At 41.2% G+C, this 19,761-nt stretch overlaps 1 protein-coding gene across 1 annotated transcript in view; it reads right to left on the bottom strand.

The window, feature by feature from the left end:
• Positions 1-19,201, bottom strand: part of TAF2 (TATA-box binding protein associated factor 2) — a 70,491-nt gene extending 51,290 nt beyond the window's left edge. Inside the window, exons 1-8 of the mRNA XM_004607647.2 lie at positions 18,881-19,201; positions 18,253-18,307; positions 10,491-10,651; positions 8,124-8,242; positions 6,448-6,589; positions 4,295-4,526; positions 1,771-1,955; positions 55-168 (exon numbers count right to left, since the gene is read on the bottom strand). Coding sequence (XP_004607704.1) covers positions 55-168; positions 1,771-1,955; positions 4,295-4,526; positions 6,448-6,589; positions 8,124-8,242; positions 10,491-10,651; positions 18,253-18,307; positions 18,881-18,963 — 1,091 coding nt within the window. The 5' untranslated portion in view covers positions 18,964-19,201. The remainder of the gene's footprint in view (positions 1-54; positions 169-1,770; positions 1,956-4,294; positions 4,527-6,447; positions 6,590-8,123; positions 8,243-10,490; positions 10,652-18,252; positions 18,308-18,880) is intronic.
• Positions 19,202-19,761: the final 560 nt, after the last annotated feature.

Genomic DNA, 19,761 nt, shown 5'->3' with positions numbered 1-19,761 from the left:
ATTAAACTTTCCTGATCCTTTTTCTCCTCAACTGTAAACTTTGAAATTACTCACCAAGACATTCTTGATATGAAACATCCAAAAAACTGCTGGGCTAAGGACTGCGCTAAACACCTTCTAGTCAAAGGAGTCTCATCTATAATCATGGCACTGTGTAAGAGATTCGTGCTGGAATTCAGAAGAGATGGCTAATTAAAATCAAGAAATTAACAATTCTTCAGTCAAAATAATTACACTTTTAAAATAAAAAGATTTGCTGGACATGAAAGAGAAAAATCAGATTATTCTAAGAGCTTTCCCAAGAACTTTCACACATTTTCAAATTAAGCTGAAATTAATACCTTCGATGCTTTTCATTTAAAGCAAGGAATGCACTGTTTTCCATGAAAAATATTAACAGGTATTTGTGGAATAAGAGGAACCACCATGAATCACAAACCAATGACAATTAGACACTAATCTGTATGAAGGGCTTTCTAAATCTCTTCCTAGTAATATTATATTCATGTTTCACTATCACTTTCAAATAAATCAAACACCCAACCCTTCTAAAATCACTTTGGAGTGTGCAAGAGCAGCACTGACACCATTTTATAAATTTAGGCCCCAAATAAACTGAGGAGCCAGAGTGATAGTATTGTGGGTAGGGGTCTTGCTGTGCATGTGGCTGGCTAGGTTTGATCTCTGGCATCCTACAGGGTATCCTGAGCACCCCGAGGAATGATTCCTGAGTGCAGAGCCATGAAGAACCTCTGAGCATCATCGGGTGTGGCCCAAAAATAAAACCCAAAACCAAAAAACCAAAGAAGTAAACTGACTAAAATGAGTGACCCTGAGATATAAAACTTATAAGTAGCACTGTAGCACTGTCGTCCCGTTGTTCATCGATTTGCTCAAGCAGGCACCAGTAATGTCTCCATTGTGAGACTTGTTACTGTTTTTGGTATATTGAATACGCCATGGGTAGCTTGCCAGGCTCTGCCACGGGGACGGGATACTCTCAGTAGCTTGCAAGGCTCTCCAAGAAAGATGGAAGAATAGAACCTGGGTTGGATGCGTGCAAGGCAAACTCCCTACCCGCTGTGCTATCGCTCCAATAGGGGAAAAAAAAAACATGTAAGTAGGAACTATTAAATGGTGAGAAAGAAAATGGCAATGGTCAAGAGGGTAAAGTTTTCAAACAAATTTCCAACAGGACCGGTATATTCTTAAATAGTACTCAAATCACCAAAACTAACTCCCCCATGATCTATAAAATAAGTTGGATAAAAAAAAAAAAGCCTAAGCAGAAAAGAAACTATAAAATATATGAAAAATACACGTATCAATTCTAAAGGAAGATATGAATCTTTGAGGCTATACTGAAAATAATTTTCTGCAGTTTAACATTTTATAATCATTAAAAATGTCAACAAAGCATACCATTCCATAGTAAAATAGGTTAAATATACTATAAAAATACTTTAAAAACCTTATGCTATAGAACTATAAAATCAATATAAAACACACAAATCATATACAGTATTAGGGTAATGGGTTTTGCATCATATCACTCTAATATGGGGACTTCAAAAATAATTTTACATTTGGGCAACACTAGGCAGTGCTCAGGGCCTAACTTCTGGCTCTGAAGTCAGAGATCACTTGTGGCGGGGCCTGGGGGGGCCATATGGGATGCTGGGGATCAAATCTGGGCCGGCAGCATGCAAGGCAAGTGCCTAACCCACTGAACAATCTCTCGGCCCCATTATCTTCTGAAGAGATACTGACCTGAAAATACTCATAGAAGCATAAGCGGCCACTTCAACATAAGCTTCATCAATGAACACAGTCTTGAAACAGGAATATGGATACCGACATGTAAGAATTTCTTCATAGAATTCAAAAACTTCATGAAGGTATGATGTCGTGTGTTTCAGCAATGGAAGAAGTTGGGGTAAACAAAAATGAGTAACCTAGGAAAAAAAGTAGAGACGATCTATTAGGTATTAATTTTAAAATTTTTGAAATACCTCAATTATGAACAAAACCACATAAATCTTTAATCAAAAATATACATTCAACGCACTATAAGGAAATTCTGGTATAATTTTTAAAAGTGATTACTTGTTCTATGTTTACAAAATAATCATTGCATTTAAAAATTAAGCTCGTAGGGAGCCAGGAATATACATGTGTAAAAAGGGAAAAAGGTAAAGGGGGGCGGGGGAGAAGGACGTGGGGAGAAGATGAGTGAAAGGGAAAGAGGGGGAAAAGCAAAGGAACCATCCTGATTTTCTTACTAGATTATATTCCTGGACCTTGAAAGCAGACACAAAATTATCATAATCTTGCCCCAATTCTGATCCCATGCCACGTTAATGAATCAATGACAGAGACCACTCCTACGGGGATGACATACTAAGGCTTCATATAGACTAACGAATGTGAGTTAACTGAGTTCTTAGTAGTTTTTTTCTAAAAGGGACACACCAGCAGCACGGGGGCCAGGACCCGACCAGGCTATGAGTGGTCTATCACCTCAACTCTCTCCCCAGCCAAGCTAACCTTTTGAAAGTCTAACTGGTACGGAGAGGAAAAAAAGACAGTCCAGAGCCCAAGAGAGAAAAAAGTAATACGGTACATCAGGAAGATCTTAGCAGACTATACAAGAGTATAACCACAAATAGGAAAAGTAATTTGGGGAAAAGCTGGAAAGCAAACTTCTAGGCAAACAAAGACTGCCAAAGTGAGGTAAAAGAGTTCTGATTACAGCAAGATGGTGAAGGAAAACTATACGATGATATTGTTCTTTTAAAAGGATCATGAAAAGTGCTTGCCATAGAGGGAGGCTGGGGAGCAGGGGCAGTTGGGGGTGGGGAGAGAGTAACTGTGGACACTGGTGCTGGAAAATATACATTGGTGGAGGGCTAGGTGTTGGAATACCATATGACTGAAACCCAATCATGAACAGCTTTGTAATGGGTTATCTCATCATGGTGATTCAATTAAAATTTTTTTTTTAATCTTAAAAAAGGATCATGAAAGATCAGTAACTAGAACAGCATGAAGGCTATTGGTAGCAGTACTGCAAATTGTGATGCTTCAAATCAGAAAATAGATATAAAAAAGCAACTAGAATAATAGCATAAAAGGCGACCGTCTATATGGCAGTAATAATCAAGGCAATATTATGTAATGATTAGAATATGTCTTTGGCATACAAACAAAAGCCAGTATTTACATTCATCAGAAAATAATTCACTTTAGACAAAGTTTTATGATAGCACACTGATTCATAATATGTAAAGCTATCTGACACAGAAAAAAAACTAAGTCATGGGCTTTAAATATTCAAGAGAAATACTTGTGACTTTCATTTACTTTTCTCCAGTGGTTCAGAAGGAAACATCCTTCTAAAACACATAAGGTGTACAAATCTATGTTGATTTTAAAGCTGATCATTTACCGAAGACAATAAAACTCACTGCCAGTTTTAGCAGTGAATACACTTTAACAGTCATTGTCCAGACAGCAAAAACAAAATTATTCACAAAATATATTGAATATTTGCTGAGAGCTATTTTATAAATCCTGTGGATTTCAGGAAAGCAAACATAAGGTGTAGATCAAGGAGCTCATAGGTCACCATCACTCTAAATCTAGTTGCCTTCAACTTTTTGCTCGTATAACTAAAAAAATGCTGCTGAGATGGTCACAACATAAGCCTTATATTAAAAAAATAATAACACTAGATTTGTAAGAGATTCATCCATCAGGTTTTCTAACTATAGAAAAAGCCAAGAAGATTAATAAACAATAAATCACTTACACCTAGAAATCTTAAGCTTGAGATGTCCTACTTAACATGGTATTATCCGTGGCACAGTACACAGAAAAGAAGAAACCTGACTCTCTCTGATGCTTGCAGGCCCCTTTCTCTTTTATTCTGCATATGCTGACATGAGAAGTAATCTTACTTTTACTTTTGAAATTGCAATATTTCAGATTCCAAAGATGGGACACCAATATTTATAAGCCAGTAAGATAACAATAATAATGAAGAAATGTTGAAGTCTAATTTATATTCTAATCAAATTTAAAATACTTAAGCTTATTTTAAATGTCAAGTTCTCAGGTGAAAAAGAAATTGCAATTCAACATGGCAACATTTTGAAAGGAATTCATTTCAGAATTCACCCACTAATAATGAAACCTACTCTTAATCAGGAAAACCTGGTATTCATTTATGCCCTTATTTTTAACAGGAATGACAGGATGGGAGCAAAGAAGGGAACAAGGAAATATGACTTACTTCATGCATATATGGATCTACAAGTATTTCGAAAGGCCCAATGGCCAAGGAGATATTTGACGCTGCAGTTGGAATGGTGAGCATGTAATGGAAGGTCTTCTTTCTCATATCATGGGTATATACTGTCTCCACCAAATCTCCATTGGAAACAGCCACCATTGCAGCATCTACTGTAAATTCTAATTTCCAAGTGCATAATTCAGAGTATGAATCAACACACGGGAACCAAAATCTAGGAAAGACAGTTGACGGTATATAAATGTTAGGAGTGTAACTCGGACATTTGTTTTCCCCATACATTACATAAATGGAAACATTTCTAAAAATACAATTTGGCAATACAAAGAAAATATATCATGTGATTATCTCCAATCCAAACCCTAAAAAGAGGTAAGCAATTCTTAGTTTCCACTTTTCAATTAAATATAATTTTCAGTTGTGTGTTCACATTGGGTTGGAGCAATAGCACAGTGGATAGGGCGTTTGCCTTGCACGCAGCCAACCCAGGTTCGATTCCTCCGCCCCTCTCAGAGAGCCTGGCAAGGTACTGTGAGTATCCCACCCGCACAGCAGAGCCTGGCAAGCTCCCCGTGGCGTATTCAATATGCCAAAATCAGTAATAAGTCTCACATGGAGACATTACTGGTGCCCGCTTGAGCAAATCAATGGACAATGGGAGGACAGTGTTCACATTAGTCAGCGTTTATGCATTATTTTTTCATACAAAAAAGTTTATAATAATTTTTTAAAAACGTAATTCAGATTCTGGGGCTGGAGTGATAGCACAGAGGGTAGGGCGTTTGCCTTGCACGCGGCCGACCAGGGTTAGATTCCCAGCATCCCACATGGTCCCCTGAGCACTGCCAGGAGTAATTCTTGAGTGCAGAGCCAGGTGTGACCCAAAAAGAAAAAAAACCATAATTCAGATTCTATTCCCAAAGATAGGAAAACTGGTTTCCTGGACTATGTGATGCATCAAATGGGTCAAGTCAGATAAAAACTTTCCATTAGCTTAGGTGAAGTATTACATGCTAGGACCTACAGAAAACAAAAGACATCTCTGGCTTGTGGAAGGAGTTAGTCAGCAGAGAGTACCAGACTACAAAATACCATTTCCATAACATGTAGTGAACTATACTTATGAGAATGAGCTATAATTACACACGTTAACAACAGATAAATCTAATATAAAGAATATAGTACATCTGATTCCATTTTTGTGATATTAAAAATAGGTGTAGTTAATCTGTGATATTTTAGAAACAGCATAATGGTTATCCTTGTGGAGAAACAGCAAATAAAAAAGTAGTGAACAAATAGGGGATTCTGAGGTTGGTCATGTTTTTTCTTGATACGAAAATGGACTAGCAGTCTGTTCATTTATGACAATTTACTGGACTTTTTACTTGAGAAATCACATACATATAAAATAACAATGCACGTTATTAATCTTAAAAACTTTTTTGAAAAAGAGGAGCCAGAGAGAGTTCAGGAGGTAAGGGATTTCCTTGCATGCAGAGAATATAGTTCAAAATCCCAGCATCACAAATGGTCTTACAATCACCAGCCGTGACCACTCTTAAGCACAGAGCCAGGAATAGCTCTTGGGTATCACCAGGGGTGGCTCACCCCACCTCCACCAAAATTAAATAAATAAAAACAGAGAAAGAATCATTTTTTTATTTTACAGCTAGGGATCAGGCCTAGGTCTCATGCATGCGAGGCATATATTTTTAATACTCTACATCTGCAGCCCAAAGTGAAATCAAGTGTTTTCACAACAATAACTTGAGAAACAGGAAAGTCTCTCTCAAAGACTAATGAAGAATGATTACCAGAACACAGGCTAGAAGAAAAAGGTCGGAGAGACAGTATAGAAGTTAAGGTGCTTGAATCACAGGGGCTGACCCCAGTTCAATGCTCAGCACTGCAAACGGTGGGCATTACCAGGATTGATTCCTGAGCACAAAGTCAGGAGTACACCCTGAGTGTTTCAGGGTAGGTCCAACTCTCCTCCCACGCCCCTCGAAAAGTAACTTGTTTGAGAGAACTAAGCTCATAAAACCCCATCTCATAGTGAAATAAGTATTGCATATATGTAGGAAAACTGCAGCTGGAAATAATGTTTAAATATGAAAAAATTCAAAATCTACCTTGTAGAATTTTGATACCCACAAGAGAAAACATGAGCACCTCTCTCCGCCATACTTCCCTCTACACTGGGTACCACAAAATGCAGGCCTCCTTTGGGCTGATCCAGAGAAAAATTGATGTGTATCTTTAGGACCTTCAATTCTGCAAAAGAGGTAAATTCACTGGATACAAAAATACAGAATTTAGTTAACAATGACCTATATAATAAAAACAAAGACCTACTGAATAGAAAATGAGGAGGTCAGCAGGTCAACTATCTTGACATGAGAAACTCAACCACATAGGCCAGTTCAGGCTCTCACCATCTCTTCACCTATATACCCAAGCAGCCATGACTGATGCCCTGATCTCCCCCCAATTCTAGTCACTGCTGGCTGTGTTCTTTCAAAATATAACTCTGGTCATGCCAGGTCCTCCTGACAACATTTCCAACAGTGCTACACTGATTGTCAAAGGAAAAGGCTTAAAATTCTCACATAAGACAAACTCAGGCCTTCCAGATCCAACCCCAAACTTACTTTTCAAGTTTATCCTTTAATTATATGCCCCTGAATATTAACTCTACTGAGAGGGAAGAGGGAGAATGAGTATTCAAGAATTTATATTATTAATCATCTATGATAATTTGTTATCTTTCTCTATAACAAATGTTGCTTTCATAATTAGATTAAAAGCTGTCTTTACTGAACACAAAGGCCACTCAACACCTTTATTGCAAAGCACAACACCTAATCAGAGAGAGAGAACAAAAGGGAATACCCTGCCATAGTGGCAGTGTGGGGTGGGGGAAGACGGGACTGGGGAGGGTGGGAAGGATGCTGGGTTTACTGGTGGTGGAGAATGGGCACTGGTGAAGGGATGGGTTCTCAAACTTTGTATGGGGGAAACATGAGCACAAAAATGTATAAATCTGTAACTGTACCTTCATGGTGATTCACTAATTAAAAATAAAAAAAATAAAATAAAAGCTGTCTTAAAAATTTCTATACTAAAATTACCAGATCTGTAGTACCAGATCATGTAATGATCCTTCCCTGCTTGTCTCCTAAATTGTGCTCTTTTTTAACCAACTCTCACAAAATATATATATAGTTTTCAAATAGCAATTTTTTCTTGTTGATAATTTTTTAAAGGCTAGGTTATATAATGGTAGTTATGTATGTAAAATAAATTTAGATAGAATAATTAGAAGGGCAGTGAGTTTATACAAGAGAAAACATAGAAAATTATGAGTACTGTCAGAAGTACAAAGAGTAGGTTCAAAACTATGTTTTAACTTGAATCTATTGAGCAGATCACTACATCTTTTGGATTTTAGGTCAGTCTTCTATATAAGGAAGGAACTTAGCCAGGATGTCTATTATCGCTCATGCTACACAATGCTATTACTATAAACTTGATACTGCTTGAGCTTCTCAAATCTTAAATAGTTCTATGCACCTAATTTTCTTTTTTTGTAATTTTCACCTAAAAAACAAGAGTGAAATGAGCCTCACTTTTTGTCAGTCCTTCATGAAATATTTTGACATTAGTCAGTGAGCTTTAAGAAGGCTTCCAATGCCTAAATGATTTCAAATGATTAATTATAAATTGACATCAATTTTCATGTAAAAGCTTCTAGTCTCTGAATCTAACATGATTTAACTGGACAGTCAGTATATTCTGGGTGCTTTACCATCAACGTGTTTCCATAACTCCGACGGAACCTTAATACAAAGTTCTCCATTTCCTGCATCAGGATCCACAGCACTAACCGCAGCAGCATACGCATTGGAGAAATAATTAAGGTTTCTCCTGGAGGGAAGAAAAAGCAAACCTTAGCAATAAGTCAAATGTTTCACCAATTATTTTCTCATCTGACACCATTTACTTGTAATAGTATCTTCTTACCTAATTCATTCAAATAAGTCAAAAGCTACTCTACTGACCATGACAAAAACCATAGATGTCATGGCCCCCTCACCACACATGCAGTATAATTATTAATTACAATGATCACTCCATTCTCCATTCATTTTGGACTGCCAAAACCACTATGTTTTTCTAATACAAGAATAAAGACCATATGTAAAATTTAAGCAGCAATTATTCTTTACCAATCTGGCAGAAATTTGAGTGCATTAACAAGCTCTAAAATCTGGCAGAATTTTTTAAAAAGTATTAATAGTAAAATATTTTCTTTTAGTTTGATTATAATAGGGTTCATGTTCATGGCTTTGGTGAACAGTTACAATGCTTTCACCACCAAAGGGGGGGAAAGTGAAACCTGTCATCATATATGGAAAAGTGAAAACAAATTCTAAGAGTAGAAAAATAAAATTCATCCCAACAATATGTCAATGGATCAAGTGATCTCAAAATAGGAAACACTTATTTTAGGTGAAGAAATGCGATATATTAGAAAAAAATATTCTCCTACAATATTCTAGAAGTAGTTAAAAAAAGTTAGAGACTATCTTAAAATTGTCTCCTGAGGACAGAAAAAAAAGCTCGTTAGAATAGATGGATGATCTGCATGTAGGAGGCCAAGCGCAGTCTCCCGGGCTGCAAGGGAACAGCTCACGAGAACCACTGGTGCAGCTTACAAAACAAATGGGAGAAAAAAAATTGCCTCTGGTCTGCATAGTGCAGTGAAGAGCCAACCCACTAAAATTCACATTTAATACTCTGAATTTGGTTTTGTTTTGGAGCCATACCCGGCAATGCTTAGGGCTTACTCCTGGGGGACCACATGGGATGCTGAGGATTGAACCCCGGTTGGCCACATGCAAGGTAAGCTCTCTACCCACTGCATTATCTGTCCAATCCTGAAGTTAATTATTTTTTAAAAACACCAAGTCTGGCTGAGTAGTATTCTACTGTGTATAGGAACCATAATTTCTTTATCCAGTCATTCGTTCCTGGAACCTGGGTTGTTTCCAGATTTTATGAAATCAATGCAATTTGCCTCTGTGTGGATGGATCTGGAGTCTCAGGCTGAGTGAAGTCAGGAAAGCCAAACAGTGATCCACCTCCCTCACATATGGGATATAAAGAAGGAAATAGCAAACACCCAAAGGCAACAGACACAGAAGCAGTGTTTAGTGGGAAGTTACCAGCAGGAGGTGTGGGTGGGGCAACTCTGGGACAATGAGGGAGGGAAGTGGACCTTTGGTGGAAGGTGTGGTGCTGGAATGTTTTATGCATCCAACCCTACCATCAATAGTATTACAAATCATGGTGCCTAGAATAAACTTCAAAAGAAAATAAAGGGGCTGGACCAAAAGCACAGTGGGTTTTGCCTTGTGGCTGACCCGGGTTCGATACCCAGCATCCCAAACGATGTATGGCATGGCCAGGAGTAATTCCTGAGTGCAGAGTCAGGAGTAACCCCTGAGCATTGCCTGGTGTGACCCAAAAAGAAAAAAAGGAAGGAAGGAAGGAAGGGAGGGAGGGAGGGAGGGAAAACTGGCTAAGAAAACTTACCTCAAGCTCTTAGAGACTACTTTTGAACTGCGCTCTAAAGAAAAGAAGTAAATTAAGCCTTTTTGTTTTGAGTTGAGCAGAGTTAGCAAATTTTACCAAACTAAATGGTAAAGCAACAGAATCTATAATTAGGAAAATAAAAAAAATGGATCCAGAACTTAATGCTAATCCAAGAAATGCTTCCTGAGAGTATTAAGCTAATGAGGGGTGGGCTTCTGAAGTGATAGTATAATGAGTAGGGAGTTTGCTTTGCAGGAAGCTGACCCGGGTTTTACCACCTAAGGTTCCCCAAGCACCCATGCACTGCCAGGAGCAATTCCTGAGTGCAGAGTCAGAAATAGTCCCTGATCATTGTGGGACTGAGACTCAAACATGAAAGCTTTGTAACTGTATCTCAAGGAGAAAGGAGAGGAGAGGAAAGGAGCAGAGGGGTGGAGAGGGGTGGAGAGGGGAGTGAGGGGAGGAGACAGCAAGCCCCTGAGCATAGCCAGGTGTGGCCCAAAAACCAAAACCAAACCAAAATTAAACAAATCATATAAAGATGATTAGAAATAAAGCTTTAAAGTCTTTAACTTACTGTTTTGATTCATTGTGACAAACTTCCAAGGTTGGATCATTGTAAATAAAGGCAGCTTCTAAATCATTGATCCTTACTCGGTATATTCTACACTGTTTGCTGTTCAACTTGATTCTATTCAAGTTTGCAACTGTAGGAAATATTGTCAGTTCCACAAATCCCTACAAAGAATAAAAATGCCATATTATTAGATGGATGTTAAGATCTTTAAAATTCTACTTATGTATCACTCGAGACAGAATCTCAAATTGCTATATACAGACATGTTCTCCAAGTACCTTCATTTCAAATGTACCTGTATAAGAGACCGAATGGTATAAATGATGTATAATCATCTTGGTGGACCATACTCACTATCAGTGAAAACTAGACAATCTGCATATACACACATTTTATTTTCAAAAGCTCACTATTCCTAATATAATTTCTAGATAAACTAAAACCTAAAGTAGGATGCAGGAAAAAACAATGGAATACAATCAGGCTACCAACTGAAAGAACCTGGCCCCAAACAGGGAAAAAATATGAAAAAAACAAACAGTACACCATTAAAGCTACAAATAAGTCTGGTCATCTGGTCATGGGAGGTAAATCAGGAGGCGTGATATAGCAACACTTATAGGGGAGATCAGAAGAAAAAAGTCAATATTTGCCTCCATGAGCCTAGCTGATTTCCTCCCGAGTCGTTTCACAAGTCATATGTATATTAATTCTACCATGTTCACTATGTGAACAATCTAAGGGACAGTTCATTACACTGACTGCCACTCCTCTCGTGTTAGTCAAATGGAAAACCAGAATAATGAAACATGGACTATATGTGCTGCCATTTTAACATCCTGGATTAAAAGCTGGTATATTTAATCAACAAATACGGGAAGGCATGAAACTAACACTTCAGGGACTATAAAATGAACAGAAAAATGTTAAGAAGAATATCAAAAGTGAAATACAACTAGTAACAAGAGTTAGATCATAATAATGACAATGTCCCCTATTGAATGAGCAGTACAATGCACAAGACCCTACACCAGATACTTTCATAGGTTCTCACTAATATTCGTAACAACTCTAAGTGTGGGTATTACTTCATACTTCTTACAAGTAAGTCAAAAAAATGAAGATGTCCTAACTGTAAGCGAACACTGAGATCAGAACTCACATATAGGTGTTCCTGAGATTCCCATTATACCATAATGCCATTCACAGAAGGCTTTTAAGAAATAGGCAAGAATTTTTAAAGATAAAGTTCAGTCTACCTGCCCCAAAGTCTAGAGATTCTGCAGTGCCCTTTCCCGCAATTCCCAAATAAGAGAGTCAGACACTCTAAAGCAGACAATCTGCACAGACTCATGTGTAAGCAGATGGGGACAGAAAGAACAGAGCCAAAAGAAATCCCCTCAAAACTGTGTGTTGTCAAACCATAAGGTACATTGAAGACAAGGTCGGCAAAACTCTCCAGGATATTGAAGATAAAGGTATCTTCAAAGATGACACGGAACTAAGCAATCTAGTAAAAACAGAGATCAACAAATGGGACTACATTAAACTAAAAAGCTTCTGCACCGCAAAAGATACAGTGACCAGAATACAAAGACTACCTACAGAATGGGAAAGGATATTTACACAATACCCATCAGATAAGGGGTTGATAACAAGGGTATATAAAGCACTGGTTGAACTCTACAAGAAGAAAACATCCAACCCCATCAAAAAATGGGGCGAAGAAATGAACAGAAACTTTACCAAGGAAGAGATACGAATGGCCAAAAGGCACATGAAAAAGTGCTCTACATCACTAGTCGTCAGAGAGATGCAGATCAAAACAACCATGAGATACCACCTCACACCGCAGAGACTAGCACACATCCAAAAGAACAAAAGCAACCGCTGTTGGAGAGGATGTGGGGAGAAAGGGACCCTTCTACACTGCTGGTGGGAATGCCGGCTAGTTCAGCCCTTTTGGAAAACAGTATGGACGATTCTCAAAAAACTAGAGGTTGAGCTCCCATTTGACCCAGCAATACCACTGCTGGGAATATATCCCAGAAAAGCCAAAAAGTATAGTCGAAGTGACATATGCACGTATATGTTCACCGCAGCACTGTTTACAATAGCCAGAATCTGGAAAAAACCCGAGTGCCCTAGAACAGATGACTGGTTGAAGAAACTCTGGTACATCTATACAATGGAATACTATGCAGCTGTTAGAAAAAATGAGGTCATGACGTTTGCATATAAGTGGATCAACATGGAAAGTATCATGCTAAGTGAAATGAGTCAGAAAGAGAGAGACAGACATAGAAAGATTGCACTCATCTGTGGAATATAGAATAATAGACTATAAGACTAACGCCCAAGAATAGTAGAAATAAGTACCAGGAGATTGTTTCCATGGCTTGGAGGCTGGTCTCTCATTCTGGGTAACTCAGGGAAGGGACCACCAAGTAAAATGTGGTTGGAGATCATGTGGGGGAAGGGTGAGGCGGGTGGAATACAGACTAGAGACTGAACACAATGGCCACTCAACACCTCTATTGCAAACCACAACACCTAATCAGAGAGAGAAAACAAAAGGGAATTCCCTGCCATAGTGGCAGGGTGGGGTGGGGGGAGACGGGTCTGGGGAGGGGGGGAGGGATGTTGGGTTTACGGGTGGTGGAGAATGGGCACTGGTGAAGGGATGGGTTATTGAACTTTGTATGGGGGAAGCATGAGCACAAAAATGTATGGATCTGTAACTGTACCCTCACGATGACTCTCTAATTAAAAATAAACTAATTAAAAAAAAAAAAACTGTGTGTTGAATTTCCTTAGGGAGGAAGACAAAAATGCTCTAAATTAAAATTATCAGCAACACAGTGAGGAATCTACACAACTAAACTGAATGAACTCAGAGAGCCAGCAGAACCAATGGCAAAGTGAGCGCAAGGAGCCAGGGAGATAGCTCAAAGGGCCAGAGTGCAGGCTTTGCTCATGGACGGCACTCAGTACCTGCCGGTACAAAAAACAAACAAGCCAAATAGGTGGACTGGACGAGAAACTATTAAGATAAGTACTGCCAAGTTAGCGACACTGGTAGGACAAAAGAACAGGGCCTGGCTTAGCAGGTGTACACTAACAATGGGTAAGGTGTATTTCCTGCAGCTAGGGGAAGCCCAGTCCTCTGATCATCTCTGACACCACCTCAAGTCCTAACCTATGCCTGCTTCAACACTCAACCAGCCACTGAAAACCACCACTTCATACTGACAAACCAGGGAAAGATAATTTATTGTTTAATGCTTACAAATGGGTGTTGGGGAGGTGTGGGGGCATAGGGGAACAGGACAGTGTCAGGATTACCCCGGGGCACAAATGCAAAGCCAGCTCTCCCGCCCTTTCAGTCACCTCCAGCCCATGCTGCCAGGTCCACCAAGCATATGATCTTGCGTTAGTCTTGTCGGCTGGGCCTTAATTAAGAACAATGACACTTCCGACCTTTTGATGTTGCTATGATAGCTAAGCACTGTAATATAAAGAACACCCTTAAAGTCATAAACTGACATGAATAAACTCAGGATTTTCCACTTCTTTTCTCTAGTGTTCAAAGAAAAAAAGTATACCAGTCTTTATTACGCCTTATTAACATTCATGGAAGGCTCTCACTCTCCCTTTCTCACCCTTGGCCACCATCGCTTTAAGTGACACAAATGCAGACAGACCCATCTTGGACCCATCCATTAGCACCACTTCAAATTTGTCAATGTATATCATCCAGTTCAGTGTGCTAGGGATTGTTTCTGGGAGTAACTGGAGAACTATGCAAGGACAGGGCTCAAACGCCAGCCCCTGTGCCATCTCCCTGGCCAGTTCCTACAGTCTTGCTTCCATTAACTGAATGTCCACAACGCCCACAAAGCTGCACTTTTACTAATCTACCATTCAACCATACAACATTCTATTGTACACCTTGAGTTTCTCACTACACACCGTGCTCAGTCTCGTAAAGCTACTTTCTTTCAACCAAGATCCTTAATTTTAACTTCTCTCCTGCCAACTATCAATTCTCTGTATTTACATCACTTTCCTTGATTTTCCTTCCCTAACTGCACTATGAGAAAGTCACACACAATCACAACATCCCATAAATGTCTCCAAACAAATATACAAAAAATGTGGAAATGGGCTCTTGCACCCCAAGTTTAATGGTTTTATTTTGTGCTCTGTACTTCTCAACCAGAATCGGCTGCATGATCGCTTGCTGAAGTCTATTAAAGCACCAACCCAGAGACTTTCAATAGAAAGTTCATTTAACTAACAAAGAGGGTCATCTCTCCCGAGCTAAGAGACCCATGAACACAGTTCCACTGCTGTCCCGGAGAAGCCACTCAAACAGTTTCCCTTGTTTGGGACCATGGGCTCTGTATGGCTACCAACAAAGGCAGGGATGGACTCACCAGGGTAAAAGGTTCTACTGTAACTTGAGACTGTCTCTAGGTTATTTTGGCTTCCAGGTGCCTGTGCAGTAAGAGGCTGAGAAAAGGATCCCAACACTATCCGGAACAACGAATAACTGAGGGTCTGCTACATAGTAAGGGTAAGTGGAAAAGTCTCTTGGGTTTCACTTCACCCACGAGCTGTGATCCAGGGAAACCACGCCACCTACCACTAGCAAGAGGCAGAACAAAGTTCAGATTCTACAGAAAATACTGGCAGAAGCAAAGAAAGGCAGAGTGAGTGGTGGAATAAGAAAACCTTATACACCAACTCTGGCCTTCACCAGCTCAAGTAGGGAGTACAGCAATTAAAATTTTCACATTCAACCCACTTAACCTGGACTTCTGGGTTGAAAAAATACTTTTATTTATTTTTTTTTAATCTTTGTTGAAATGTCATTTCCCCACACAAATTGTTTAGGTTTTTTTTCTTAACAGATGTGGTTGCTTTGGAACTACAGTAGCAGTAGTGAGTGTCTGTGACAGAGATGGAGGCCCACAAGTATTAGGCCTGGGTATCGAGATCCATGGTGAAACATCTGCCATACATGTGTGAGGCCCTGGGTTTGACCCCTGGAACCACAGGAAAAATAAAAATAGATGGGTGAGGGTATGTTCAAACTCCTTACCAAAATAGGCAGTCAGTCACTGTCAGTCCCTGTGACACCTGACAGGGCCTCATTAAATGTCCTGTGCTGGGAAGATGCGTTGGAATGAAAGGAGAGGCCGACCCTAAACACCGTCTTTTTGTCGTCCGCCCCTCTCCCCCACTCTCTACCCTACACTGTGGAACTGCATTACTCAGCACTAGCCTCTGACTGCTGGCTGGGCTGTCAAGCGGAGGAAGGAGGAGGAAACGGGAGGGCTGAGGGTAAATGAGCATCTCGTGCTCATCCCAGGCTCCTTCTGACCTCAACAATCCTGTCCTTACCTCCCCTCGATTAGCAGTAAGAATGTGTCAATTGCCTTCTAGGACCCTCACCCATACACCATCCATCCAATTTCTCTATTAGAAAGATAAGAACCAGCTCCTTTCTATCATTTCTATTGAGCCATCTTATTAAGTAGAAATCTGCCATTTTCTTATTATGCTGGGGGTAGAGAAAATAGGGCGAAGTTGCAGAGGGTCAAGATGGCCAAGATGGAAACTATCTGAAAAAATTACCAGGGACCAGAGAGTTAATCCAGAGGTTAAGGCACTTGCCCAATATGCAGCTGACCCCAGTTTAGTATCCAGCAAAACATCAACCCGCAGGCGGCCCTCAGAGCCAGGACCAGAAGTCCCTGAGCACTGCCAGATGTGGTCCCAAATCCCCACTGAAAGTAAAATCAAAAATCAGTAAATTATATATATGGTAGATTATATTTTCCAAAGATACAGCCGGGTCCTCCAGCTCTTCCAAGGCGGGTCCCTCCACATTTGTCCTGCATGGCCTTTCACAGCCTTAACAAAAAGAATATGCTGGAATCACGGCTGGGACCACTCCTGGTAATGCTCATACATGGCCCAACATGTTCTGTTTCCTCATCTAGAAAAGACTTGATTATTTAAAGTATAAGTTACTATTAAAAAAGAAGATACACGGGAATAGAAAAATATTCCATGTTCATAGACTGGAAAATTTAATACATTTAAAATGGCTATTCTGCACCAGAGAGAGTAGAGGGGTTAAGGTGCTTGCCATGTATATGGTTGACCCTGGTTTGATCCTCTGGCACTGCCAAGGATCAGTCCTGAACAAAGTCCAGAAGCCCTTGAGCACTTATCTCTCTCCCACACGCTCCGAAACAAGCAAAGTGATCCTTCTACCCAGATTCACTGGAAAGGCCATCAAAACTCACATGAACGTGAAAAAATCACTGCTAAAACTTGTTCGGAGCCATAAAAGCCCCCCAAATAGCTAAAGCAATCCTGAAAAAAAAAAATGGGAGGCACCATATTCCCAACTTTTAACAATATTTTAAAGCTCATGAAAACTGCACAGTAATGGGATAAAGACAAACTCCCACCAGAGGAAAACACTGCAAAGTCCCGAAGTAAACCCTCAGATGTGTGGGCAGTTAATTTAGGACAAAGGAGGTAGGTACACACGAGTACATGAGATCAGCAAGGAGTGCCTCTTCCATAAATGGTACTAGGAAAACTGTTGATTAACAACAGCAAAAAAACTGAAAGTAGATGCCTACTCACACCATATACAAAGGCTTAAACCAAGACAGACTGAAGACCTCAACCCCAGACCCCAATCTATAAAACATACTGATAAAAAACACAGGCAGCACTCTCCACAATACTGTCACAGACAACTCCATTGGCAAAGAAGACATCAGGCTAAAAATGGTTCTGCACTTGGAAAGAAACTACAGAAAGCTTGAGAGCTATTCGACAGAGCAGCACAGACTTCGCTTGGGTTCCATCTGGCAGTGCTCAGAGGCTATTCCTGGCTGTGCTCAGGGGTCACTCCCCTGTGGGCTCCAGAAATTCTAGGTGGCATCAAGTCTATGAGGCGGTCGCCAAGGCAAGTGCCTGTACAGTCTCTCGGAGTCCTACAGCATGAGGGCGGGGCTATCATTCCCAGCTCCACATGATCACCCCAGCACCATCAGGAGGCGCCCCAAGCACTGAGCTAGGAGTGACTCCTAAGTACCATCAAGTGTGGCTCCAAACCAACAAGAAAGAATCAACAGACAAAACAGACACCCTGTTGAGTGAGATACCAGCTGAACTCAGCAAGCCCACAACCCTTAGCTTTTGCATGCAACAAATGTCTCTGATGGGCTTATGGTTATTTCAAACCACAACCCCAATGTGCACTAGGTAGAACCGATTTTCCTGTTCCATGACAAATTCGGAGGAATACAGCTTTAATCAGAAAAATAAGAAAGAAAATAAGAGGAAGAGGAAAGTGAACTGGAGAAGCCTGCAGTCTGGTTGCTAGCCCATAAGCCTGGAGTTAATGAGAGAGAAGCGCTCACAGAAAAAAAAAAAAAATTTTTTTTTTGATGGAGTGGGGAGAGTGATGCATCCGATAGTGCTCTCGGCTAATTTCTGGCTCTGAGCTCAGGGATCACTCCTGGTGGCAATTTGGGGAAGCTTATGTGGTACTCAATATCAACCCCAGGCCAGCAGCCTGCAAGGCTAGTACCTTACCCGCTGTACTATTGCTCCTGAACATGTATTCCTATCTACTTTTGAAAACCTAGTCAGGTGACAACAAAGATCCCAAATCTCGCCCTGGGTGCAGTTATTTACCGTCCCTTCTACTGACTGCGGCTGTACTCACCACCACAGATTTCCTCTGGAAGTTGATGTTGTTGATGCACACGACCTGGTGGGTTGTACAAGGAAAGACACAGAGAGAGCATCGATTACTCAATGAAACAATGCGAGGCGCCGACAAAGGCCGCGTGCCCAAACCCACGTCAAGTTTCGCTGCAAACCCTCCTTTTTCTTTATTTTTAAATGGACTTGCTAGAATCTTTTTTTTAAATTGGCGACAGCACACTCTACTTGTGCGAACAGAGGCACCCACAATGCTGAGCAGTTCTGGCAAGGTGCTTATAGTGGAGGCCAAAATGCAAACCCCTCTTTCTTAAGGGGGCGGGGGAGGGGACAGAACTCATCAACAACTTTGCAGACGCCCCGGAAAGACTTCTTGCAACAATGCAACATTTCGGGACTCCAAGAATCTGCCCAGCAAGGGGCCGGGACCGGGGCGCACTTCAAGGCACTGTGGATCCATAACCGTTTCCTCCGTCCTCCCAGGCTCCCGGGGCAGCTCCCGCTTCTGACTCGGCGGCCGCCCCCCGGCGCCTCCGGATCGGAGCCGCGCCAGGCTCTAGCGATTCACAGAAGCGCATCGCAGAAAACTCAACCGAAAACAAGCCCTCCCGGGAGAAGAAAATACTTATAATTTATACGGCCGGGGGCTTTCGAAGCCCTTGTCTCCCTTCTTCCTGTTCATTCTGGCCGGCTCACTCCCCGTCGGCGGCATGAAGCGCTGCGGCGGGGCTGGGCTTCGGGGTTCCCAGGACCATGCCCGGTCCCGGCACCTCTCTCCGCGCCGCCCCCGGGCCCCCCGGCTCTCGGCGACCCGCCCGATCCGCCGCCGCCGCCGCCGCCTTCGTCCCAAACTCGTTCGGGGTTTTGGTGCCCCTGAGCCGCCTCCGCCTGGCTCCTACTGTGGGGATGCTCCGCTCTGCAACTGATCAACGAAACCGTCGGCCGACATCTTGCCGTCACCTCTGACCTCCGACGTCACCGGAAACTGGGCGGTACAGGAAGTGACGCGCCTTGGGCGTGGACTCGGGGCTTTTTTTTTTAATTGGCTTTTGTAGCTGCACCAAGTACCATGGGTCGGGGGACAGTTAAGCACCTAGGTACTTGGACACAGCTCTTTAGTGACGGGAAGCGGGAGAAGCAGCAGGAAGATGTATTCTTCCAATTTCAGGACTAGGTGCTCTGCAAGCACATGGAGAGCGAGGTTTGGGAAGAGCCAGGGACTGGGGCTGATTATTGGGACGTCTGCAATTTGGAGCGCTTTGCTGGGAGATCAGACCCCAGATGGGCTGTCTCTGTAGTACGGACGAGCCACTGCTGGCCTTAATATTTTTAAATTCTATCAATTTTGGCTTGGGGACAATACATGGAGGTGTTCAGATCTATGTATGCCTGGCTGGCTGTTTCAGGATCATGATGCATTGAAAATAGAAGTAAATCACATACACAAAAACTAAATCACAAACAGAAATATGGAAATACTTAAACACTTGAAAAAATAAAAAAGGATTTT

This window comes from Sorex araneus, chromosome 2 (genome assembly GCF_027595985.1).
Source record: "Sorex araneus isolate mSorAra2 chromosome 2, mSorAra2.pri, whole genome shotgun sequence".
NCBI classification, from domain to species: Eukaryota; Metazoa; Chordata; class Mammalia; order Eulipotyphla; family Soricidae; genus Sorex; species Sorex araneus.
Note: the sequence above shows the minus strand (reverse complement) of the source record. Positions and strands in the feature narration are given on the sequence as shown.